At 43.0% G+C, this 26,981-nt stretch overlaps 1 protein-coding gene across 1 annotated transcript in view; it reads left to right on the forward strand.

Annotated features, from left to right (window-relative positions):
• The window catches only part of CDH4 (cadherin 4), a 480,516-nt gene that overhangs the window by 376,833 nt on the left and 76,702 nt on the right, over positions 1-26,981 (forward strand). Inside the window, exons 6-7 of the mRNA XM_068150049.1 lie at positions 4,877-5,021; positions 18,492-18,664. Coding sequence (XP_068006150.1) covers positions 4,877-5,021; positions 18,492-18,664 — 318 coding nt within the window. The remainder of the gene's footprint in view (positions 1-4,876; positions 5,022-18,491; positions 18,665-26,981) is intronic.

The raw sequence follows: 26,981 nt of genomic DNA on the forward strand, positions 1-26,981 counted from the left end.
GCATAATTATCTGCATTGCTTCAGGACTGCCATTTTTAAAACACTGGTGTTCTAACTCTCCCCGCATTTAGCGAGCCATTTGTCTGATGAAACCTACCTTTCTCCCTAAGGTGAAACAGAGATTTTTCTAATTAGATCGGGAGTTCTGCAGCACAACTTCTCAACATCATTCTTGAACTTTTAGGGAAGATCATTCCAATCTTGCTGTATGCAGACAAGAACCCTCCTCTGGGACTCACGGCGTCGGCCCAGGTGTGGTGTATGCTGGAATTCTTGCCTCAGCCTCACAGCACAGCGGGCACTAGTAGCGGTCGTGGCTTCAGCTGTATTTTGGCCTCATCTGTTTTCTCTTCTGCACTACAAACTGGAGTACAAATTCTCCAGGGACCTTGCAGACATCCCAGACGCAGAGTCAGCTGCAAATATGAGCAGTGAAAAATGAGAAGGGCTTTGCAGCCGCTTAACCAATACCACATTGTGGTGCAGAACTGCACATGTTGCACTGAGTGATGCCATGGGAGCTGGGCCAGCATCTTTAGTGCCGGTGTCTGGGGACGCAGCCTTGGGGCATGCCCCCAGCTCAAGCACAAGCTGGTTCCCCCCATCTTGCTTCTGGCAGCCGTGTGTTGTTGCATCTCCCCTTGTAGTCAGCCCTTAATGTTTATTGCATGCCAAGTAAGTTTCAGCAGGTAGTGATATTTAATATGCATGAGCTCTCTTGGCCTTGTTTAACTGCCTTCCCAAAGTCCCGTTGGTGCTGCTGACAGAATTAGTGACTGAATGTCTTTTCTGATCCAGACACTGGTTTCATATCCAGCTACAGTTAGGCCTGGCAAGCACCAAGGGGTAGTAAATTGTCAGGTTAGTTTTCCAAGGCATTTTTCAAGCTCTGTTTTCAAAAGACATCAACATAAATGTGTCACTATGTAGTCATTGCTTATGATACTCAAGTAATGTGTATTATGGGGAAACTTTGAAGCAAGTCCTAATCCAGTCCTAGACATGTATATGCCTTCAGCATCAGACTGATGAAATACTATCTCAAATGTGGCTGGGCCAGAACAGGTGGGTTGCAGTCTGAGAAGGAAAGATCTGAACTGCAAGGAGACAAAAAAGTTTGGTAGAAATTAAGGGATGCAAGAGCAAATGCCAGTATTATGAACCAAAATCTAGGGAGTAATGGCAGCCATTGGTGTCACAATACTCTAATTTGAACTTTTAATCACAATTAAGAGCACACAAATTAGGCATGGTATTGTATGCTTATTGCCTGGAGGCTCTGTCACTGATTGATCATGTATATTTGTATTAGTAGTATTAGTGCATAAGTAATATTCGTATTTAACACAGTTCACTGTGTTGACTTTGACTAACTACCTTCAGATACCACCAGCCTCCAGTGTAATCAATAATCATGATACTGAATCATTTGTATGCCAGCGGCTACATTTGCACTGGAAACTGTCAGTAGAAAAAAACCTCAGAGACCTGTGGTAGCTGCTGCTGAATGTGATAGCAATGAGTGTCATACTTTCAAACAATATTTGTCAAAGGATATGGATCCAGCTCCTTGGCTGGTCACAGTGGTGTGATCCACGAGCTAGAGATTCACTGGCTACCTGTATTAATTTTTCAAAATCCTCTGCAAGGTATTTCATTTGATTTTATTTATTCCTTCTCCTGTCTTGTTCTCCCTGTTGGGGACAACATAAATATTTCAAACCAACTTTATAAATGTTTCTTAACTGTGTTTCCAGCCAGCCACCAGCTCCCATCTGAGTACTCATGCATGACCTGTGTCTGGCATGCATCCTGTGGCCAAGGCTGGGCTCACTGGCATTTTCACTGGTGTTTTTTCCAACTTTAAATGACTTGTGTGTCTGACAGAGCACAGCCAGCACCTTTCCCGGTGCCTCTGAGCACTCTCATGCATCTGCTTGTCATCCCATTCATCACTCTACCACCAAAACACCCTCTTGGTCATAGGTGGGAGCAGATGGCAGCCTGAGAGGCAGAGTATCATGTTAGACTCAAAACTATGCCTCACACAAATGAGTTCTTCCTTGGCATCTGAACAACTCCAGAACAAATTGTCTTGTCCATCTTGAGAGTGCCACATGAATACAAGAAGATGAATTAAGGAAGGAAATGTAGTATCTGATCTGCTTTGGAGATACAACTAGTTTCCCAGTGGAGAGATTGCCCCACTGGATTCCTTCCTTCCTGTCTTTCTCAGCTGGGAATGGTCTCTAGCGAGGAAGAGCTCCCACTGAGCTCAGCTGAGATTCAGCCCTCTGGCTCAAGCCTCTCTTCTCCCTTGGCTGCAGTTGGCACTGACCACAGAGGAGCAATGTGTTATGGAAGGATAGGGAGGCATTGGCACATGAGAATTGTTAAAAGAACACGAACAGAGGAAATTCATTCAAGCAAGCACAAGAGAGAAAAAGAAGAAAAGTTTTTTGAAGTCAGGAAAAAAAGTAGCAGGAGAGAGAAGAGAGGTGGGCAGACAGGGCAGCAGCAACAGCTGTGATAGAGGGCAAAAGAGGAGCAGGTATGAATTCCCAGACACCAGCACAGTCCAGGAGAAAAAGGTGAGAGGTCTCTTGTACTGGGCTTGAGGAGCACGTGCTGTCCTGACTACCTAGAAACCCTTAGTCAGGGCACCAGTGCCTGCACTACCACCCATGTCCTCAGTCACTGTCATCCCTCCCATATCTCCCCAGCGGCTAGCACTGGGCTCAGGACAGAGGGGACACTTGTGCGTGTCACTGCCGGTTTGATGAGACTCCTGCAGCCTTGCTTATTGAATCTTTTTTTTCCTTGAGTGCAGGCAGGAGCACGTTCGTGGGTACATGTGCTTAGTGAGTGCAACAAGCAGATAGACATGCATTGCTGAGAAACCCCTTACTCTCGGAGATTTCAAACAAAAGCTATCAAATGTAATTAAAAATTTGCAGGGGGAGAGTTAGATCTGAGGGGGAAGATACCAGCTTTGCTCTCTGCTTTATCTCTGAATGGAACCGTTTCCGCTGCTGGGAATGCAGCGAGAGAGAGCCCCGTGCTGCCTCAGTTTGAAGATAATAACTTTAATTTTAGCTTCGAATTACTTTTTTTCAAAGGCAGCCTGACCTCTGACTGGTAAAGTTATTGAATTGCTACGTCTGACGTGATGAAGGATAGCTCAACAGGTGGGAGTCAGAGCAGTTTGTATGCAGGCAAGGAATGCAGATAGTAAGAGCATTACAAGTCATGAAATACAAATGGCACATCCTGTATTGAAACGGGAGCTGGGCTTCTTCAGGCTTTAAAGAAAATGTGCTGCTTAACTTCCTTTAAAAAGAATGTTTTGCTCCCAGCTCATTTCATGTGGCAGTTTGGTCTCTTTGCTTGATTAAATGTTAATCCAGCCCAACCTAATAGTATGCAGTTTCTTTTGTTAAGCTCTGGACTTCCGAACACCATAGATGAAGGAGAAAGTTGCATCAATCACAGGCACAGCGAGAGCGCAAGACGGAAGCCAGTGCTAATGCAATTAGCACATTTATTTGTCATGCATCAGAGGAGCTGGAGACCTCCTTGGCACAGGAGCTCTGACTCCTGGCAGCATCCTGATGGCCCGGGGAGCTGCTGGGAGGAACCAGAGGCTTCAGTCCTTCTGAAGGCATGAGCCGGTGTGTCCCCTGTCCCTCAACCCTGCTCTTCCAGCCAGCCTTTGCACCAAGCTGACATCCTCTGAAGCATTCATTCTTCATCCCACCAGCCCTGAGGGATGTCACAGTCATCCTGAGCACCATCCCCAGTTTTTGTGGAGGTCCAGTAGTGCTTGCACGCTCTGAAACAAAGAGGGATGACATAGGGCATCTGCCATGCTCACACCCAGGTGATGCCTCTCCAGTACCCACCCATTGTCAGGGCTGTGCCACCCTGTCCTCACTTGTCTGGGTTTGTTCTGAAGCTGGCAGCAGCAGCTCCGTTCAGCGCACACACCATTTAGAGTAGCCATCTGTTCCCTTTAATGAGAAAGCTATCCATTTTTTTCACCTGATTACTGATTGTTCCAGACTATTGTTGATTGCTTTGTTTTATTAATTACTCATTTTGACATGCTGTATCTGTCCCTTTTGTTCAGAAAACAGATGCTCTTGTTTACGAGCATTATTACTGATGGTTATTGCTAATAAGATAAAGCCGCAGTTCCAGTTTAACTGAGGACTTAACACTGTGGCTCTGGTTATTGTAATGCTTCATCACCGGATATTTTAGTCAAGCCTGAGCAAAATATTTCATTCTTAGTGCCACAAATGCTGCCATCATTTGAAAGAAAGGGACTTATTTTAATGTCTCTTTGTGCGTAGAGCAATGGGGTTGGTCGCTGCTGCTGTTTCTAGAGACCATGATTAAACAAGGAATAAACAACACTAATGTCATTCTGAAACCTCTTCCCTTATTAATCCCTGGTACTGTGGGTATGAAAAGCTGCAGGTTCCCGTAAGAAACCTCTCAAGTTAAACTCATTTCCTGGCTGCATTTGGAACCAAGCAAAATTTGCTTTCCAGATTGCCAGACAAGATTCACCACATCTTCAAAACTAAAACACAGTGATCTGTTAGCAGATTCTATTAACCAGAGATAAAGCACTTCCACTGACAATTACTGCTTTAAAATATTATTTCAATATTCTCTTAAGCTTTGAAAAGCTGTCTGTGTGTAGAGTCTGGATGGAAACCATCTCACTGCTTTCTGCTGCAATTAGATACCCACTTTGTTCAATTTTGGGGACGTGTTTATGAGGTGAAGTCAGTTCTTACAAAACATGGTCTCTCGCTCTGCATCAAACCGATCGCTGATACCGTGTTTTCATTGTGCTTATTCCCAGCTCCGGGCTCATGCAGTGGATATGAATGGAAACAAGGTGGAGAATCCTATTGACCTTTACATCTATGTGATTGATATGAATGACAACAGACCAGAGTTTATAAACCAAGTCTATAACGGATCCGTTGATGAAGGCTCTAAACCAGGTACAGTTGAAAAAAGTCTTAGAGTTACCACCAGCTTTCAAACATTAATCTGGCATGGTGGCTCTGTCTTCTCTTGAAACAGAGAATGTAGGAGAGATTGATGATGGTGGCTTTTTGTGGAAGGAGATGAAAGCAATTCAACTGGTGTCTCTTTCTCTAGACAGTGAGAAAGTGCAGATTTGGGTTAGAGGGAACTTGGATCCTGGTGTTCCCTCGCTAGATGTGGAATTTTCAAAAGCAGCAGTCGTGTAGAGTAATGCTCTCTGTTACCATTCCATGTGCTTCTTGCCCATGGACAGGGCTCTTATTCAGAGCACTGAAAACCAGCACTGCAGTGGCCTCTCACTGACCCCACGCCTGAAGTGCTCAATACCTGCCACCTTGATATTTAATCCAGTTGTTTGAAAATGCAGTATCTGGCACCCAGTCAGAGTCCAAGTAGGTCTGTGTTTCCCAAAATGAGAAGAAAATACTTTCTTATTTGGGGCCTGGTGCAAAGCTATTCAAGTGGGACTATTCCCAGTGAAATTACTGCCTCAGCCTCCATCCCCATGGGCTTTTCTGAGAAAAGGTGAAATGGGGAAAAAGCCATTGCAGAACATCAGAAAATTTGCAGGTCAAAAATGAGTGAGGGTGTAAGTTACACACTGGATGTGGCTCTGAGCAACCTGATCTAGTGTGAAGTGTCCCTACCCATGGCAGGGGAGTTGGAACTAGATGATTCTTGAGGTCCCTTCCAACCCTAACTATTCTATGATTATTTTTATTTGAACACAGTTATATGCTTGGAAGAATACAATTACAGAGGTCTTTAATGTTTTCTTTTCAACTCTGTCAAGGATTTATTGTTAAGTAGGGTGCATCCCCCAAAATGTAGTTTCCAATTTGGCAAATGGGGTGTTGTAGCTTATTGCCAAGCGTAACTAATATGAGTAGATTCATTCTTCAAACATAAATTATACTATGAAAACTGTCACCAGTGCAACTGGAAGCCTCCTGAAATGTGAGGGAGGTTTTTCCCAGGCAGTTTTTATCCTCAGTTGTTTGCCAGCTGAGGGGTTAAGCACCGCCTGACTTTGTTTTGTGTCAGCAAACATTTATCATGGCTTCTGTGCTGCCTGAGGTGTCACAGGGAAGTCTCCGGTGGCCACTGTTTTTAACAAGGTGATTCACAGTCATGATTGATTGTCTCAGCATTGTGAGGAATGGGCTGCTGTGGTGACACGTCGTGGGGACAGAATGTGACATTATTTTGGAGGAAAGAGTAGGTACAGCTCCCTTCCTGATATGCTTTGGGTGATGATCTACCAGCTTCCAAGTGATGATCCCAGTCCTGCTCCCCAGAGGGGACGCAGAACTCCTTGAGCTGGTGGCTCTACTGGTGTCTTCCAGCAAGATTTTCTGGTTTTCATTTGAAGGCCACTTTGGGTTTGAAGATTGATACAACATTTCCATAGCAAATCAAATTTCTTACATCTTACTGTAGGACAGATCAATATTCAGTGTTCCCAAATGTTTTAACTAGCTCTGGTTATTTGTGTGAAAGAAGCAGTAAATTGCATCCTCTTCTTGTCTGACACCCAGGTAAGCCTTTGAGCTATTAAATCAGAATAGGATAACTTTGCCTACAAAACACTTGTGCCTCTGCTTCTACTGTTGGGTTTTGGTATTCTGTATCCCAGGCTGGAGTGCTTGCCTTTAAGGCAGGTAGGTAGAAAGCAATCTGGTTTTATTCAAAAGCAATTACATTTGTCTTTGATGTATTTGGGTTTTCTTTTCCCTCTTTCCTGTTTAATCAGTATTCTTTTAAAGGTTTTTATTAGTATTGAATTTCTGTTCCTTCCTTTTGTAGAACCTCCTGGGAATTTGGATATCTGAGGCCCTCATTGCGTGTACTTGGCAATAATCATCATGTTATGTCTTTGAGAAAGTGATAGGGAGGTCATAGAGTTACTGAGGGTGTCTGCATGCTCCCCCTTTGCCTCAAAGTTAGGTATCCTTCTTTTGTGTTGGGACAAACCTAGACAATGTGTTCAACTAAGTGCAGATCCTAAGTGGAAAGATTTGGAAACTATTTTATAGTTCACAATGCTTCAGAATATTAGCAAAGAAAGTACCACACCAGCCAAGAGAAAAAGTTATCTGGCCAGAACTCATGATTGTGGAAGTGGTCAACAAATGAAAGACACTGGATGTTCTTAAAGGTAACAGCAAAATGTGTTCAGTATTGGTTCAATAGTAAGTTGCATGTGTATATGCATCTATAAATAGATATGTGTGTGTGTATCCATGTATAAAGTGCAGACTTGCTTCCAGCAAACAAAAAGAGAATATCTTATTATATGTTACAGGAGTTCAGCATTTGTTTTCCACTGTTCATTGCTATTGAACTATGCCTGAGGACTGAAAATGCTTCTCTGGATATCCTGTACAGTTGTTATTTCTCATATCTTCCATATGCCCATTTATAATGGCTGTGATTAAAAATGCAGCATTACTCAATTACCACTGTATCTGCAGTGTTCTTAATCATTTTGCACACCTCTTATGAGGAAAATAGCGGGAGTATTAGAGTATCTCCAAAAAAATGCTGACTGAGGGCAGCAGTGTGAGCAGCCAGTGACTGAAGTCAGTAGGAATTTTGCCCAGGTTTAGAAAAAAAGGCACATATGGAGCTCAAGCTCTATCCATGCAAATTTTGCAGAGCAAGACTGTCAAAAATATGCTGTGGAGCACATACTGAGCAGGGCACAGTGACCTTGAGTTGCAGGGAAAGCCCCTATAAAGCTTTCACAGGATCAATAGAGCAGATCCAGCTTGAAGTTGCACAGGAAAGGGCTCTGCAGTGCTGTCACAGCACAGTCCAGAGTTCAGGACAAAGAGAAGACATCACAGGCAGGGCTGTGCTCCGAGGGATGCTGCATCACCAAGGACAGTGTGATCCCCTCTGAGCAGCCGGGGTGCAGTGAGCTGGAAGACAGCACTGTGTCTCCTCTCTGACCCTGCAGGAGAGCTGCAAATTGTGCCTGGCCCTGTCAGGGGATGGAGGGTGGCAGAGCAAGATGTGACCTACTGACTTGACAGTGAATAAGCCAAAAGGAGGTAGAGTGAACCAAGGAAATGAGTACACAGGAAGGATGCGTACTCCAGCCTGCAGCACGGTGTGATGCTGCTGGGCACTTAGCCTCCCATGAAAGAAGCAAGTTTGCTTTAGCCTAAAATACAAATATCCTTCAAAGGGGATTGTCTAAGAGCTGTAAGAGTTGGCAGCGTTGTGAAGAGACTCATTAGAGACAGTCTGATGAGGTTTAAGTGAAGGGGCTTCCCAGACTGCAGAGCACTCAGACTGCTTGGGTTTCCAAGGAGCGTGCTCTCTGCAGTGTGCAAGTCACCTTGAAGCAGCCCTTGACAGGAATAGAAAAGAAATCATCAAGTATTATTAATTATAATGGGATGTTTTTGCTGGTTAAGATTATAATAACTTAATTGAAATAGTGTCTTACACGGTAGCATGGTGCTCTTGAAATCAGGAGCTCGTTCTTGGTGGAGTGACATTCTCTGGAGTGTGAACACGTGTGGCACAGCCTGGCCCCTCTGCATCCTCAAACATGTGCTGGCTCTTGGACTGAATTGCATGCATTTTCCCATTTCTGATACTCTGCAAAACGTTTAAATGTAGCTCTAAGGTCATGCACCTGGGCAGTATAAATGGGCAAATGCATGCCCTGCCGAAACTGCACAGCAGGAATGGTGATGATAGGTTTTCTCCTCCACAGGACTGTTTTTCTTCCATGCTTTCCCTCTCCATGAGTTGTTTTGATTTAATGTGCCACTGTTTGAAAGTGTATCTTAAAAGACCATGTTTTACTCATATTGAATAATGTTCTGCCTCTTTGAACTTTACCTCCATACGAAGAACACAACCAAGTTTTAAAAATGCAGCTGCAAGCTCAAGCTGAAATTCCCCTGGTCCCTCTGGCAGCCTTAATCAGTGAAGTTGTCCCAGCACTGCAGAAGTTGCCTTTCAAGCACTGATAAAGCAGGACAGGTAGCACAGCTTCACTGCCCAGCACTGCCAGCCCTGTGAGGATTCTGCTGCCCTGTCAAAGCCCACAGCTCCGAGCTGCACCATGAAGACTCCACCACCTTACAGCAGAAAGGAGATGGGCTTTGGAGTGGATTTTTCCTCTCTGTACCACACCAGTTACTGCCTGCCATAAGCCCAGCCCCTGCACTGGTACTGCTGGCTGTGCAGCCTTCCAGGGATGTCCTTGGGGAAAGCTATTTCAAAAGAAATTCTACAGCTTCCATTAAAAACCCCTAAATTACTCAATAAGGTAGAATGAAAATGCTTAAATGTAAAAGAGAAAGAGAGGGGGGATGGGAGAAGGTAATTTAATCATGGAACAAAAATGTGATGGAGAAAGATTGTTTTGGTCACTGCAGAAGCTTAGTTTTGATATAACCACCACAAAATGTACCTTATGGTTGGATGTGGACGTCTTACTCAACTGAAGCATTCAGTTCTGAAAAGGTCAATGTGAAATGCTCCTCAGTAAGTCGAGTGCTTTGCTCTGGGTTGTATCTCTTTTGTTTTAACAGAAGGATTGTCAAAAATTAACACATCTCTCCAAAACAATTTGTTCCTGTCACATTGGCCTTTTCTATTCCCATTCATCCTTTCCACTTCACTAACTCTCTGTCCCTTTCAAATCAACAGCAGAAGTCCAAGTGGTTTCTTTTAACCTAGAGTTCCATCTAGTTCCTTTCTCATGGTGTCATGCAGGATGGTTTAGTCCTCCCACCCTCCTTAGGAGTGGTGTGAAAGAGTGCCAAATGCGGACAGTCCTCCAAAATAAAGGCACATGAGTATTTCTTAGATGAGAAATGTTGTAATTTAAACTTTCCCCATCTCCTCCTGGTTTCATGGAACTCTGATACAATAATTGTTGATAGCATGCCACGTGAAAAATTAAATAGCTGGGAGCCAAATCTATATGTGGCAAATTGAGTTAAAGAAATCTCATAAAAATAAGCAGTATATAACAAAAAAAAAACCCCAAAACAAGTATTTTAAAAGCTGATTATTCTACCAGTGTCCCAGTTTGTTTATTTTATTTCTATGCCAGCAGAGATTCCCTCAGAGATTAACACCATGGACTAACGCACAGATGGGGCCAGAAACTTGAAAGTCATCTGAATATTAAGAATTTAAATCTTTAGCCTCAGTGATTTGAACAGAAAGCCAATTATGAGGCTGAATTAGTTTTCAAATTAAACTGCAATTTAAGGCTTCTGAAATTAATCTTTTAAGGCATATAGTTGCATTTGTATATATATTCATGTGGAGAATTTGGATTCTGGCTTGTTGTTCTCCAACCTGGCAGTACCGTTCATAAAGAGGTGGCTGGTGTCCTGCAGGGGGTTCTGTCAGTGAAGGAGCAGTGTTGCTGGCAGTACCATTCATAAAGAGGTGGCTGGTGTCCTGCAGGGGGTTCTGTCAGTGAAGGAGCAGTGTTGCTGGGTGGCCAGGGAGGAAAAGAAAGTAGCAGCACTTGAGATCTGAAGAGAAGACACTTCATTTTTAAACATTCCTAGGACACTGAGTGAAAACCCCTTTCTTCCATTACAACCCATCCCAAAAACTCTGTGGTGCTGCTCATAATTATAACCTTCAATATTTTTTTACCAGCCTGGAGGTGTATTAGTTTTAGTACTCTTTATTTAGGAAGAACCTAATTCAGCAAAGCACCTGAGCACCTGGACCTGGGCTGACTGCTACTGATGGTGACATGGCCCAGAGTGAGCTGGCTGCATGCCTGGTGCATGTTCCTGCTGGTAGCACTGGAAGCTAGAAATCATGCCAGTGCCCTGTATCTCAGAGAGATCACATAAAGTTCAAATCTTCAAGAGCCAGGGCAGGTCTCAACAGACTGTTCCAGTCATCCCAGAGCTCTTCCCAGGCTGGGTGCATTACTTCTGGGTTCATCACATGCCTAAAGCTATGCATCAATGCCATGCCATCTTCTGCAGCTTGAGTAGGTGCTGCTCTTATCCTTGTGCTTTGTATGCTGTTAAAAACGGCTTTGTCCAGCCCAACTCTATTCTCTCACACATTACACACAGACTTAGGATACACAATATTCTTTTCAGGTTCTTTTGCTCAGCCAAGCACAATTTTAAGATAAGAAATTGTTTTTCTGCAGACACATCTGGTAGTGCTTTCCATTTTGTTTCGAGGTGAGTGGTTATGAAATCTGTCCTCTTAATTTCCTTTTCAGAAACATCCAGTCCCAAGAGCAAGGAAGTGAATTATAGGACTGTAGGTGAGAAATAAATGCAAATCCCCAGACTGATGGCTTTTCCATCTAGAAAAAAAAAGGCCAAGTTGACTCAAAGAAATAAAATGTGGAAATCGTGTTCTGAGACCACTCTAGAGGGGAGTTACAGCACTGCACTAGTGCACTCTGCATCCTTTTAACCAGCAGTGACAAATAACAGAGTATTATCTGTATTGCAGTATTTATATTATAATACATTATATTATATTCTCAAACTTCAAGGACTGAATTCAAGCCTTGTGGAAGATGTGTTAAGTCTCAGGTTTTGTGCAGCCAGGTCTGAATGATTTCAGTAGCTGCATATGCTTTCAATTAATCATGAAGCCTAGACATAGTTTGAAGCACAGTGCTGTGAAGGTGTTCAGGATCCCTTGGCCTGAGTCACACTTTCTCCATGTTTTGAATCAGCCTGTAGGAATCAAGAGGATTCATCTGTAGGAACTCAGCCAAGCTGAAGCTCACTGGTATATGGAGTCAAAACTATTTGCTCAAAGGCTGGATGTGCCTTTGCCCATCCAGAAGTTTGACTTCTGCTATTTCTCTGTGCTGCACAGGCTGTGTAGGGTGCAGGCTGCTGGACAAGAGTTACCTTCAAATCTGGCCACCCACATGTGTGTGGTGCATTCAGAGCATCTATTCATTTCTCTCTGGAGGTATTTATTTCCTTTTTAACAGTGAGAAGGTATTATTTCAGTGCTGGGTGACAACAGCCTCTGACTCACTCAGTCATTTCTCCAAACCTGCTTGCACTCTTTATTCTCATTAGGTTGGCTCTTGCCTTGTTTGATGCTGAGAATCTGCTGTCTCTGCTAATTAGGAGGTGGCTTCCTTTATGAATTAGGTTAGCTGCTTGAAAGGTCAGAATTTGCCAGTGATTACAAAAATAATGGTGAAAGAGTATGACAGTAGCTATCAGTTATGACTCAAAGAATATCATTCAGAAGGAAAATACTGTTTCTGTTTAGTTTTCTCTCTAGAGCATGTGGGATGCAGTTTAATTGAAGCATATTTGCAATTTATTACATCTGCCGTAGTTTCAGGTACTTCTGTCATCTTGATGCCTTGCCCACGTTCCTGTGTCCCTGTATAACTGCACTCAGCACCTTTGGTGAGTCAGCTCCTCATTTTTCATTTGAAACCCTTAACAGCCAGGATGTGAAAATGCTTCAAATCACCTACTGAATACAGTTTGTTTTTTCTGCCTGAGGATACAAGTTTGTTGGCTGAGAGGGTTTAGTCTCTAATGCTAAAGCAATTCTCCAAATACCATTCTCAAATTTTTACTTGCTGCCAAGGTGAATTCACACATGAGGAGCTCTGTGCTGTGCTGCTTAGGCTGCCAGTGGTCAGGTAAGGCAACTAAGGCTAATTTGGCATGGCTCAGCCATATTGTGGCCTCTGGACCTGGGGCCAAACCCCTCCCTCCCCTCCTCTCACATCCCCCCCATGTACAGAACAGAAGAATCTGATTAGTTGTATTGATCAATTTAAAACACAAGTAGTGCACACACTTCAGCATGTTTGTGGTAAGAAAGAGCATATTTTACATAGGGAAGCTGTATACAAGTAATTATGTGAATAGTGGTACTCTGAAGAGTTGTTCAGGATCCCATCATATATTTCTTTGCAACTTGGTTTTGACATATTTGCTTTCCTAGTGCACTGTCTTTCTGTTCCCTAGACCTTGTTGCAAGGAATGAAATCACACTGCAGGGTGAAGTGTTCCTATTTGAGTAGAGACAGAAGACTCCCATCCTCAGTGGGGGGAAAAAACTACTGCCAGGAAACTCTTCTGAACAGAAAATTTTATTTTAAGGATGTGTTGTAAATTTTACACTGCTTCTCAGTATTTAATCTTTCCATTATTTATTGTCTTCTCCCTGTCTAGCATCAGATGCAGAGTATTCACTTAGTGAGGTTTCCAATTTGGGGGGAAAAAAATTAGGAGGATAGGGAGGTTTCCATTAGTACAAAGCCATTATTAACTTGGGTTAATGAAGATCTAATGTAATATGGCCATCACCACATGTCTGCACATAATGATTCAATCCTTTTCTATGGGGGAATGATTAAATTAAGTATCTTGTAGGTCAAAATTAGACTGAGAAGGTTAACCAACCTTTAATGATTCCACAACCATTTACCAGCCATTAAAAAACACAAACTGTAAGATGGAGCTGAAGGGGAGAATCAGCCTTATCAGTAAAACCTGGATGAAGTTTTGGCTTTCTGTGTTTATATTACAGGAGCAGACAGAGCAGATGGAGTATTTTTATAGTGATATGTGGTATAAAGGGCAAAGTGAAAGGGGTTTTTGTCTTTTTCTTTTTAATTTGTATTGCAGATAAGTGCCCATTAGCTCTTTCTTTTAACATGCATTAAATCTAACTAATGGATATCAAACCAGCATAGAAAAATGGTAATTATAAAGCAATTGTTACGAAGACTTTGGGAGCACCACAACTGTGCTAAGATATTGTTTGTACACCTTAAAACTGTGAAAGCTGAGTCTTTACAGAGAAATGAAGCTGCATGGATGGGAGAGCAGAGATTGCACACAACGTGGTGGGAATTAGCAGTCCTTGGCATGTTCTGGGACTGCCTGGGCCAGAAAGAATTGAGCTGATTCTTAGATTCCAAAGTGATTGGGGGGAACATTTATTTACAACTATATGCTTATCTGCCTAAACATACAGAGGGCAGCTCTCTCTCTTGTTTTGCTGCTTTTTTTTTGCTTAACATGTAGAGATCAAAGGAGATACAGTGAACATAATGTAATCTTTTTGCAGTCTTTTACAAGCAGATGCAATTCATTTTAAAACTGATAAACGAAACTGTATATACAGGTAAAAAATATCTCACTTTGCTTCCTTGTCTCCAGGTTCTGCAAGGCATTATTTTGCCTATCCTGTAGAAACTTTAATTAATCTAATGGGAATACTTTCCATAGAGGCTGCTTTCAAGCATCCCTCTCATGTGTCTTATCCATTGTGAGACTGAAAAGTACCCTGTTTCACAAAACATCTAGGAGATCCTGGTCTCTGGGAAATCAAAAGGAATGCATTGTGAAGTTGCAGATTCTTGGGTTCCTGCCTTTTATTGATAGATCTCCTTCATCATGCCACGTATTTTAACTCAGGTGATTTATGAACCTGGCACATTAGTTAATGAAAGCTAATGCACAGTAATCTTGTCATCACTAGCTGTGCATGATAATTCAATCTGCTTCTCAGAAGAGCTGTTCAACATGCAACAAATTTGATTTAATATTGACATGATGTACTAGGTTAGGTATTTCATTACACATACCATGTGCCTTATTTGATGAAAAATCTTTTTCTTTCAACAGGTTATCTACCTGAGTTGGTAGGCCAGGTGTGGAGTTTATACAGTTACACCCATCACCATCTGGACTGAGTATTCGTTAGGTGATGCACTGTGCAGAACTGGGGCAAATTTCAGGGTTTCAGCACTTCATGCATTCATTTAATGCTATCAGTGGGCTTGAGCAAGCTCTTCAGAGCAAAAAAATAAAGCTAATGCTTCCCTCACACATTGAAAGCATAAAGTCCCTCTTGTCCCATTCATACATCTCTCTGGTAGCTCCATCACTGTTGGCAGGGTCTGACCCAGAAATAGAGTGCAGTGTGGGGCTCTTGGGTGTGCCTTGGAGGAATTTGCCCAGTGTTTCTGGTCTGTAGTAAGTGTTTTCAGTCTGTGTTTGGGTAGAATATAGGGATTTAAAGATGTTGTGGTTAATACTTTGATTTCCACAAAACACACAGCCCAGATTGGACAGTCTGTACTTTTTCACTTAAGCACTAACAATGCCAGCCTCAATCCTCCAGCGTGTAAGAACTGCACTGTCTGCCACTGTATATTTGCCTAATTTGTGTAGTAATAGGGGCTGGATATGGGGATGTATTTCCTCTCTTCTAATATAAAGCACATGAAGATATATCCCCATGCATAGGACATAGAAATATGACATTATTTGCTTTTATGGCAGGTAAATCATCACCAACCATCTTAGGATTGTGAAAGACTTTATATGGCACCCAGAAGATGTTAGACACAGTAGCAGTATATATCTGCATTGCTCTATTGAATACTCTTGTACATGGATATATGCTTATGTCATTCACTGCGGCACACAGGTATCTAAAGGATATATCTTGCTTAAAGACAGCCTAAATATGCAGAAATCTCAGTGGAATATAAAAGGTGATACAGGTTGCACCAGCTTGTCCCCTGGGAGTAGTCCTCAGGAGTGCTACCCTCAGCATGGGCAGCAGGAGATGCCATCACGCTCTTATTCTTAGGTCACCACTGTGAGGTAGGGAATGTGTGTGCATAGGAACAGGAGCAGACATATCAACCACCATCCAGACTGCAGAGGAAGAAGTAATTTGCAGCTGGTTTACAGCAGACTGTGGTCAGACGAGCTGCCCCAGGGAGCAGCGGAGAGCTGCGGAAGGAAGCGGCTGCTGCAATTCCATCATGTGCTGCAATGCTGCAGCCACACAGGGCCCTCTGCAAAGGATGCTTTATTAAGTTACAAGTTAGTAATTAATGCCAGGTTCCTCTCTTTATTTTCTCTGCGGTTGGGTTTCATAATCAAAATTAAAGATAAGAGATAGGGAGCAGATTGCCTCTTGAAATACAGCTCCCTGGTGCTCAGTTCACGACTTCAGAGACATTAGTCCAGTCCCATCTCCCTTTATGGCGATGTAGGTCAAACACTGTTGAAATAGTCTTCTTTTCTAGAGCAGGTGTGCTCAGTCCAATGCTGCACTGCAGGAAAGAAGCAAAAGGTCAGGGAAAGAGTGAAAGAGACCTACCATACACTCTATCCACAGTATAGCTGCTGTCAACTCACCCCATGCCCACCATAGCAGCAGCCTATTGGGTTCTTGTTCCAAGCTGGGAAGCCACCATCTCCCACGTGTCCTGGCTTATTTTGGAAACTACAGTGCAGTCTGAGATCACAGGTGAGGAGGGACCAGAACTGTGGGGTGTCAGTCATGTGAATACCACCTGGTTTTTGGAATACATCTGAAGACCACATGTGTCCTAAAATAGATTCTGTTTTCCTCTTCCACGTCTGTTTTCATTAGCCCTAGGTTCTGACATTCTCTTCAGAGATATTTTCAGTACAGAATGCATTAAGATAATGTAAATTCCAAATCAAACATCCCATTCAGCAGATTTCCTATTTAAATTTCCCCTGTACTTATCTAAGGGGTGGCTTTATTTGTATCAGTTGTCTCATGATAACTGGTTCTGCAAAAGAGCAATAGAAGAGCGCTTCAAGAGAAAGGAGAAGATTCATTGCTTGCAGAGCCTTGTTTCAATTCCGTGTTGCCTTCCCTCTCCTGCAGCTTATTGATTGGAAAAATGTTAAAGTTGTTGAATAGTTTGTTTTCATTTCACAACTGTGAACCAGGATTACTGCAGAAAGATAGGAATGTATTCATCATTAGAATTTGCTTTACACATTCATTTATTTTTTAATCTATAATTCTTATTGAACTAAGAAAACTCAGAGGGATATGTATCACCACAGAGAACAAAAAGAGCCTGATTGAGCCAGATGGGAAGAGATCAGCAAAGCACTTTCCACAGTGCAGAAATACAAACAGAAATACTGGGAAATGTATGGAGAGATACTGGGGGGATTGCCTATGTGCTGAGTGGCTGAAGGACACTTGGCTGTGGTACAAAACTTGAGTTGGTAGGTCTGCTCACTGAGAGCGTGGGGTATGTTTTTGAGCTCCTTTGCAAACAAATGCAAGCTCTCCAGCTCTCTACTTTCTCTGAACTGGAAGCTTGGTAGCTTTTAGATGAAGGTGGGCATCTGGGCTTATTAGATGAGGAGTGATGCAGTAATGTAGCTACAAGTCCTCAAATTTGTCAGTGGCTCACATCTAACCAAGTAGGCAGAACAACCTCAGCTTTTTGTGAGACAACACATCATTCTGTCTTGAATTAGCTCTGGTTCTTGTCAGGAGCAATTTACATCTCCTCCAGCACAGCAGGCTCATGAGTTGGCTCATCCTGTTTGGAGTTCCCAAATGAGCAGTGCTCAAGCAGTACCTTCCATCTTTCTATTGATGCTGTTGGGTTTTGATGGTCAATAAACGAGGTTCTGTCTCTCTTTACCTCCCACTTCTCCTTTCAGGTCTCATATCATTAGATTCATCCACTGTTGCAGATTGCTTTTTGTAAGCACTATGTGCCTGCCCTTTTAGTCATCCTCTCCTACCAATATAACAAGCATAAAGCTGGGCCCTATGAGCTCTGGGGGGTCACAGGACCATGCAGCTGCAGGAGTCCATCCAATCAAGTAACATCTTTTACCCTCATAATGATAATTTCCCACTTTAGCAGAACACCCTGCTGCCAAACTCCAGTGATAATGAGCCTGTCAGTGCATCAGTGCACTCCCAACAGTATCTAGAAAGTGGGGATTGTTTTTTGCAAGGCAAATGAAGACACTGATGATTAGCAAGAAACAAACCAACGGTTCAATACATTGCTGGCCACACATACCAAATCATTGATTTTCTGTCCTGCTGGGCAGCAGCTGTTCCATTTGCTCGGCAGAAATCTGGGGTTTTTTCTCCAGAAGAGGCCAGAAAGGTGGACGTTTCTCCAAGAACTGGAGCAACAGGCAGTTGCTTCCTGCATTGAGCATGAGTATGTTGATGGGGGCCTTCTGAAACTGCTGAGAAGTCTGATGGGCTCACCACTATTAAACTCCACATTTGGGTATGTGTGAATGCAGTGATTGGATGGGAAAAAATGTCCTGTGAGAGTCTACATGAAATTGCAGGACAAAAAATGCTGCCCTAAAACTTATAAGCACTGAAAGAATTAGAAGTTAATCATAGATATCCTCATATGACTTCTCGCTGTATACCAGTCATGTGTAATCAGTATGCTTACAGATCATCTTGTCTCAGCAGTGTTGCTGTTTTCATAATCCTCTTCTTGCCTAGCTGTCTGGATTGAAATGGGATGTCTGCTCCAGAGCATTTCTGAGTATAACACATGACCCCAAGTCAATAGGACTGCAATCTGCTCTGCAATGAGGTAGTCCTGATAGCTCATCTTCTTTTGTTCCAAGGTACCTACGTGATGACAGTGACAGCCAATGATGCAGATGATAGTACTACAGCCAACGGGATGGTGAGGTACCGAATCGTGACTCAGACCCCGCAGAGCCCGTCGCAAAACATGTTCACTATAAACAGCGAGACGGGAGACATCGTCACCGTGGCTGCTGGACTTGACAGAGAGGTGAGTTTAGAAGCCACATACCAGCATGCCTGTTGTTGAGGGCTGCTGACTCGCCAAGCCCAAACCCTCTCTTGAATACTGGGCCTCTAAAAGTTTGGGCTGCAGTGTGGAGATTGCAGTCTTAGCTTCAGCAGCAACTGAGGGGCATCATGGCTTTGATGTGATATTTTTGTCTTAATCCATATCAGTCGATGAAAGCCTGGGAGAATCTTCAAACTCATGAAGCTGATATTTTCCTTGCATAAATTTGTGCAACTCAAAGATGTAGAAAATACTCCAGAAGGAGCAGAGGAATGAATAAATTGGCATTTGTCCCCCTTCTGTTGAGGGACAAATATAGTGCCAGACTTCTATAGCCCTTTCTGGACCTGTCTTGCTTAGTTCTTTGCATGTTATCTTTGGAAGCAGTTACACAGCCTATACTTAACACACTTTGCATGTTTCATGATGTGTTGTTTCCAAGCTAGGAAAATGTCTTCCAGTGATTTTGGATTTGTATAAGGCACAGCCTTTAATGCCTCTCCTTCCTGGCATTTTACAGCTTTTCTAAATACAGAAGAAATTTCATTTCTACTGACAAAAGCATACTGTGCCTGTGTAAGGATGATTCTCAGAGCTCTGCCTTCCCTAGTTGTGACTAGAGCTCAAGGACAAAGCATTTATATCTCTCACAATGAACAAAAATCAAAGTAGCATCACTTGTGAGTTGGAGTAGCTGGGACAGAAGGGGCAGTGGGCAATGGGTGTGAGGGGTGAGGGAGGACTTTGGTTCTGGGGTTTTTCCCTATGGACTGTGCCGTTTTTTGGAGTGTCACCTGTGCAATGCACTGAGGGGTTCTGATCAACAAAATGATGGGAAGGATCATTTTTCCATTGAGCAAGCAGCCCCAGATAGCATGGCTGTGCAGCAAACATGAAAGTAAGGACTTACAGAGTCTAGGCTCAGATGTTTAAGTTCAGACAGTCCCCAGAGTCAACAAGTCCAGTGAAATCCTCCTTGAGCAAGCCCAGAGAGCTGCATTCTGGGAAGGCACCAGAAATTGGTTTTGTTCTTCTTTCTCTCTTGTCCTCCCTTGTGACCAATGGCAGGAACAGAGCAAGCAGGAGGCCCCACATGTGGGCTAGTGCATGGGTTTTCTGCCTGGGACAACAAACTCAGAGGGGTGAAAGCCTCCAGCACCTCAGAGACTTTTTTCCCTTGCACATCAGCCCCAGAGGCAGTTTCTTGGCCCCACTGCAGAGCACTCTTGCTGAGTGCTGGCCGATGGGAATTGCTCTCCTGGGGTTTGTGCCCATTGCAATCACATGTCTGGGGCTAATTTTTTGCTTCAGAGCTACACCATGGCTTTGGTAGGAATCCCAAATGCAGCTGTAGAGCTGCTGCTGAGAGCAGATAAAAGCACCAGCAGCAGCTCAGCAGCAAGTGGGGTGCCCCAGGGCAGCCAGTGGGACCAGCACAGGGACAGGGGCTGCTGAGTGGGAATGGCACAGATTTGGGGCTTGCCTAAGGCACCGTTTCAGGGTGAGCTGACCCAGGGGTAAGCACTGTATGAAAGAGTTTTCCAAGGAGAAGGTCGGGTGTGCAGCACTATCCAGATGTGAAGACAAGAAGGAGAGCTGAGAGAGCAGGAGGAGCACCAGAGCCTGTTCTTTCCCACATGATATGGCAGACGTTGCAAACACAACCCAGGGCAGATCTGACCTTTCCCTGCTCTTTTTATTTAGAGAACCAGAAAGTTAGCTGAATCTTAAGCAGGTAGATCATCCTATGCAATGCTGGAGCCTGCAGCATGCTTGCAGTCGAAGAGAAGAAACAAGTGCTGTAGAGATTGCTGGCAGCCCTTGGGGGAAGGGTGGCAATGTACTCGGAGGAGAATTCTGGCAGGAAAATGCTGATTTTATGGAAATGACAGAACTGTTATTGCCCCTTTGACATCAGTAGGGGCCAGCATTTTAATGTAGGTCTTTACAGGTAGGAAAAGGTCATTGGTCTGTATTAATTTCAAAGGCATAGATTGGGAAGTCTTGGTGGGAGGGAAGTTTTAATCACAGCAAATCAGCTGAGAAAAGAGGCAGGTGATAATTAGGGGGAAAGGATAAGGCAGAACAGTTTCCTCTTTTCAGATTTATCTCATTGCATCTGAAGTACTCAAAAAACTTGCAGGGGAACTGAATGTTTTATGTTAGCTCCCCCGTTGCGCTAGGTTTGGAAAGTCAAGGCAATCTGGCACATTGTGTATGGAAATACAGTGTTGAGTGTCCCAAGCTGAGTACCAGGTTGAGCAAGGGACACCTGGATTGAGGCAGAACAACCAGCTCTGGGCACAGTCCTGGGGCTGCCCTGAAGCTATGGGACATGCTTATTCCCAGCGCTTTCTGCTGCATTTCAGGATTGTGTCTGGAATTGGCAAAAGTTTTCGACTTATTAACATAAAATTCTATTAGGTCTGAATTGAAAAATGTGTTTAAGCAGTCCCATAGCTGTACCACAGACGAGGGTTTTGTTTTTGTTTGTTTTTCCTGAAATCCTGTGAAAGCTATTAGAGGAGTAAATTTGGTCTTGCTGCTGACATTTCCTTGTTGTTAGGAAAAGGATTCGAAGAGCAGTATTTGGAATGCAGATTTGTGTAAATTAAAATGTTAACAAATCTGACCTATTGAGCTGAAACTACTACAACCAAGATAAATTCCCTGGATACCAGTTATTTCTCCGAATGCTTATTGACACATTTATCAGTGCCTGTGACACTATTATGTTAAGCTGTGTTGAAACAGAACCAGGTTTTCAGTCTCCACTGGACCCTTCTACCTTTTTCCTGCAATGCAAAGGTGCCTAACAGTAGGTGTGAAAATAACTGTCAAAGCTATTCTGTATCCAAGAGACAGGTCCACGTTCCAGATCCAGCATTCGTATTTCAGAGGGGAGAAAAGTCACTCCAGAACTGGTATTTTCCAGCTCAGCATTTCTGTTGCATGCTCATTAAATAAAGCTTCTCAGTGTTCTCAGCATCTCCACTTAATACTGGTTCTTTGCTGGTTTCTTACATTACCTTCCATTGCTGAACTGTCCAAGAAACTGGACAAAGTGTTTCAGCTTGTTTTGTGTCTTGAGAATTGTTTGAGTTAACCTGCAAGAAACCTATTGTAAGACAGATTCCTGTAGTTTGCTGTTTCTAAGCCCTCATTTCCACAAACCAAGGAGGAAATTAAAAACACAACCTCTCAAATTGTGCTTGGTCTCTCTAAATGTGTCTGACACTGAAGATAGCGAAATGAAAAGCCAAGGTATTAAAATATTGATGGCTTTAAAGTTATCTTACCTGGTTCCCATTAATCTGGATGTAAATATGGTTACAATGCTCTGTGTCCATTCACTCATTACGACTGCACTTAATTGAATGGATCCCCAAGGAAGATAAAGATAATTGCACTGCACTTCATAAAAATTATTAAAGGAGGACAGTTTAGCAACCGCCTGAATTAAACTCCTGGATACCAAAGGGTGAGAAATGCCAAAGGTGGAACAAAGGAACAGCTATCCCTTGAACTAATAGGGAAAATGATAGGTATTTAGAGTGCACCGGAGGTTCAAAGGAGCATTCAAAGAGCCAGGCACAGATGGAAAGGTTAAAAGCAGATGCTTGCTCTAATACAGGAAAACGTCAGGGAAACTTAGGAAATCTCTAACTCATTTAATGAAACTGGGACAGAAAGATCAAATAGTAGTGGGAGCACAAATTGTGTGGATTAATAGAGGAGGCTACGATGAACATGAGATGGACAGGCTGTAACAAAGTTCAGAGGGTAGGAGGGGACCATGGTAGCCTATTTAACTTATGCTACAGAAATGGGTGGTGCTACAAGGAGATGCTGCCTAACTGATAGCTTAATTTAGCAGTCTGAATGCCAGATTTCATTGCTCTTTCTTTTTTTCCACTGGGAAGAAGATAACAAGAGGTAAAAAAGGGTCAGCTGTCCCCAGCTGGGGCTTAGAATCAGACAGAACTTTCATACCGCTGTTTTCCATTCTGAAAAGTAACATTTCTCCTTAAACCCGTGCAAAAGGGGCCAGATCAGTTGTGTGTCTCAGCTTATTTTGTCCACTGCCATTCATGCTGGTGTCCCAGGCTGGGATGGAGCCCAGACTGTCAGTCTGACATGGAGCTCCTGGTGCAGTAATTCAACCTCATCAGCTCTTTTGATTTCTCTGGTGGCAGAATATCTGTCTCAATAGCACAGTAAACCTGCACTGGAGCTATAGTATAGGCAATATCATCCTGTGAAGAGCTTTCCCTAAATATTTTATGAGCATGGACTTTGAGCAAGCAGGAAGGGGGGAAAAAAGAGAGAAAAGGAGCTGGTTGATCCCACACTCTGCTGGCAGGCTGATAAATGTCGAGACATCTCAAATGTCGTCCAGGCTTATTTGAGATAATAAGTATTTTGGCTCTGCAGTGCTTGTAGTGTAATGTTGCTAACTTTTCGAGATCCCCTTCAGAAAGGAGTCCCTTTCCAGCATATTCAGCCAGTGCTAAAGGAATGAAGAAAGTCAGGACTCCAAGTTGCCTCTTCCGAATTTTGCCATGTTTATATTTCTTTTCAAAGTGATTGGAGCTCTGCTGCTGCAAGTGCTTTTAAAAATACATGAAATCCGATTCTCTGATTACTACACTTGGCTTTCCAAAAACATGGTGTTGCTAGTCTCTCTCAAGTGAGTGAAAGATAAAAAGGAGAGCCTGCCAACAACTGAGTTAGTGGCTTATTTTATTTATGAATGAAATGGCAGGATTTTTGTGGGGAAGAGGAGAAGTTCTTCTGATTAGCAGAGACAGTTGATTTCTTTTCCAGCTCTCTGGTTTTGGTGCAAGTAGACATTTCTGATAGAGCAGAAATTTGAGGTGTTGTGTTAAAAAAAACCAAATCAACAGTACTCTTGTTCCTCCAAAAACTAAGCAGGGATTGGCTTTCACCATATGCAGCAACTATTCTGGGCACATTTATCTCTAGGTCAGTGCAGTAGCTTTTCAAAACCTCTTTGTTACGTTTCAGATGCTGGCCAGGAATAAACAGGGCATCACACTGATAATGGGAATTAGTTTAGCCAGTAAGACTACTGTAATTCAGCCTCTGTGAAGCAGTCCCATAGGGAGCAATCCACTAGGTTGAGCTTGCCGAAGTACAGTGGGTTTAATCTGGACTTGTCTCTTCCAGCCAGCCAATACTCTTAAGTATTGCCAACTGGGAACACAGGCTGAGCCTTGCTTTCTGTACCAGGAAACTTTCCGCTGACAGGGGGGTCCAGCAGCTTTCAATCCTTTTTCCAGCCCTGGAATGTAACAAAGGGAATTTATTCTGTTCTAAATTATTATCGCCTATGTTAATTATTTCCCTTCACTGCATATCAATGTGATGTTCTGCAAAGCTGCACCTCCTCCTCTGAGAAGGGCTGGAGGAACATCTGCTGCAGCATGAGGCTGAAGGCTCTCGACATGATAAGAGTGATAGATGAGTGAGTCTGTGCAGATTATCAGTCATGTATGGGTACTGACAAAATACAAAGAAAAAGGGAAGTGACATCTAAATGGCTTGACTGTGTCCTTAGAGTTTCTGTTTCCCATTTTCCTCACTCAAATTAGTCATCTCCAAGAAGCAGAGAGAACCAATGCAAAATTGGTAAGAGGATGTCACTTTCTGACCGGCACAATCCAGCATGCACTGGTTTGCTGTTGGTATCTATTAGACCAGCTCTTTAAAGTGAGAGAGATTCTGATTTTCATGTTCTCTCCATTGTATTTTCTGGAGAAGAACTAAAACAAGGTGGTTAGATTCTGCTGAGCCACGAGGATCTTGTTTCTAAGGGTGAAGTTGCTGTATCACTGCATTAGAACGTGCAGAAAAATGCATCCCTAGCTGAACTCACAGGAGGAGAACAAGAGGGGGAGATTAGTAATGCTTTTACCAGTGGGGCATTTCTCTGAATTTGGACCACAAGCCCCTCTATTTAGCTTCCAGACTTGCAGGCTCCCAAAGTGACTGAGATGATGGACTGTAACAGACTTCCAAGGGTAAGTGGCTTTTTCCACTTCTCCAGCATTCAGATAATGATTTGAAGTCTTTGTGGAACATGTCTTTAAGGCAGACATAAACTACTGGAGTCTTAACATAGGTAAGCAGGTGAACTACTAAAGCATCCTCTGTGCATCAGGTCAGATTCTGTGTTGTACTTGTCCCTTCTAGCCATGGCCTTAATGTTTCCTTTGCTCTTGAGAAGCAATTCTCACCAGCCCTTGCACTCAGCAGTGCTCTGCCCTCACTGTCTGCCCAGCTGCCACACACCATCCCAGGGATTTGTGGAGCACAAAGTCATTCCAGAGGATGAAAACCACTCTATAAATGTCACTTATCATTAAATGCTGGGTTGTCCCTGATAGCTTGTAAATTTTCAGGCCCATGTAACAAAAATGTAAATATTGAAGCTTTATATATTAATATGCCTGGAATCATTTACTTAAAGATAAAACTGGTTAAATTATGCCATTATAAAATTATCCCATTTCCACAGCAGCATATCCTGTCAAAGGGAGAGCTGATTAACCATAAGCTGAATTTAGCCAGTAGATTTATGCTTGATTCTAGTTTATGTTTCTGCATTGTACATGGGACTGATCTGAGCTTGCTCCATCATTCCAGCATTTCATTTTCTTGTTACAGACAAGAATGACCTTTTTCAGCAAATTACAGCGAGGAGCCCTACCACTCATCAGTGAAGAAGGTTCATTTTATTAACCCCATTTAGTGCCCAATGGAAGGCAAGTCGCAGTAATTTGAGATACCAGCACTTAGCAGATAGGGCTTGAATCTGCTCTGAGTGCTGTTGGTCCAGCATTGCTTAATGGATTCTTCAGCAGGAGTGCAGGATGGGAAAGATGTGAGCAAAGCTACCTCACAGAAATAATGCCACCTGTTTTATTTAAGAAAGGAATTGTGTCAGTGGCTTTGAAGCCTGGAAAGGATATTCCTCCTTGTTTGCATTTCTCGATTAGAAGTGGCTGCATGTCTTTGTGGTAGGCATTTCCACATCATCTGTACCTTTTGGTCTTCTGCCTGATTGATGCAATTTAACAAGTATGGGGTTTTAGAGCTCATATATGTGGAAGGTTTTTTAAGTTATTTTTCATTGATAACAATCTGATGGCTCGGTACAATGGTGAGACTGACAGAGGAAGGACTTTTAGCCATGAGCTTTGGAAGACAATGCCAAAAGTACATGTTTCAGTGGAAAAGAAAAAGTAAAAAGAGTGTTTGGAGATGGTAGGAGAAACTCTTAAAGAACAGAAGAGCTTTCCAATAGAAGGAGCTGGTAAATAGTTTGGAACCTGTCCACTGAGAAGATAGGAAAATATCCATGGTAATTCCATCCAAAAAAAAAAAATCACTACCAAGGACTCAGACTTAAAAGGCTGGAGACCAACTGCTTACACAAATTGTGATGATCTGTTGGCACAGTTTGAGTGTGAGTTTGTGTATGCTCTGCCTAGCTGTGGTTTCATCCACACACATACACTCATTTATCCTCTATCTGCTTAGACACTAATGGCCCTGTCATCACTGGGGGTTTTAGGAACTAAATAACATTGACAAGCAAAGAGAAACACTAATCAAGGAAGGAAGACAACACAGCAAATGTGTATTTAATCATGCTGTCTGGACAGGCAGAGCACATTTTATGGCCACCTGTATTGCTAATCCTTGACTGATAGATGTGTAATATTTAATCCTTGACACCTCTGCTTTTTGGGGAAGGAGCACTTTGCATGCTCTGGAAAAACATGGTAGAGTAGAGCCTGTTTGGTTAAGCAAGCTGCTCAGCCTGATAGTTTCCATGAAAACTTATGATGCTCTTCCTGTTATTTCAGTCTACACAACACAAACCCTATGGGATTCAGAAACTGGTGGTCAACCTGTTGCCAGCTTAAGCAAGTCCTAACATTTTTTTAGTGCTAATTTTGAACTTGTCTTCAGTAATTCTTTGTCTTGCTGCTGACATTGTCAAAACACCTTATTCATGACTGGGACGTTCTGTATCTTTGCCATTCCTCTTGCCTTTTGAAGGAGGAGAGTGTCAGAGCTTTTTGTGAGGGATGGGGAAGGGCCTGTGGTCATGCCAGTCCTCTTGAGAAGTTGGTTTCAGAGTTGCAGACTTGCTGCTGAGCAGGCTTCATCTTTCCTGATGAGGCTGACAATCACTGTGCCCCAGTGAAATGTAGCTGTCAGAGGAGCTGATGGAGCGCCCACTTCGGCACCACAGTGCTCCTCT

The sequence above is a fragment of the Melanerpes formicivorus genome, unplaced genomic scaffold (assembly GCF_026170545.1).
Source record: "Melanerpes formicivorus ecotype bairdi unplaced genomic scaffold, bMelFor1.0.p_v2 SCAF_19, whole genome shotgun sequence".
NCBI classification, from domain to species: domain Eukaryota; kingdom Metazoa; phylum Chordata; class Aves; order Piciformes; family Picidae; genus Melanerpes; species Melanerpes formicivorus.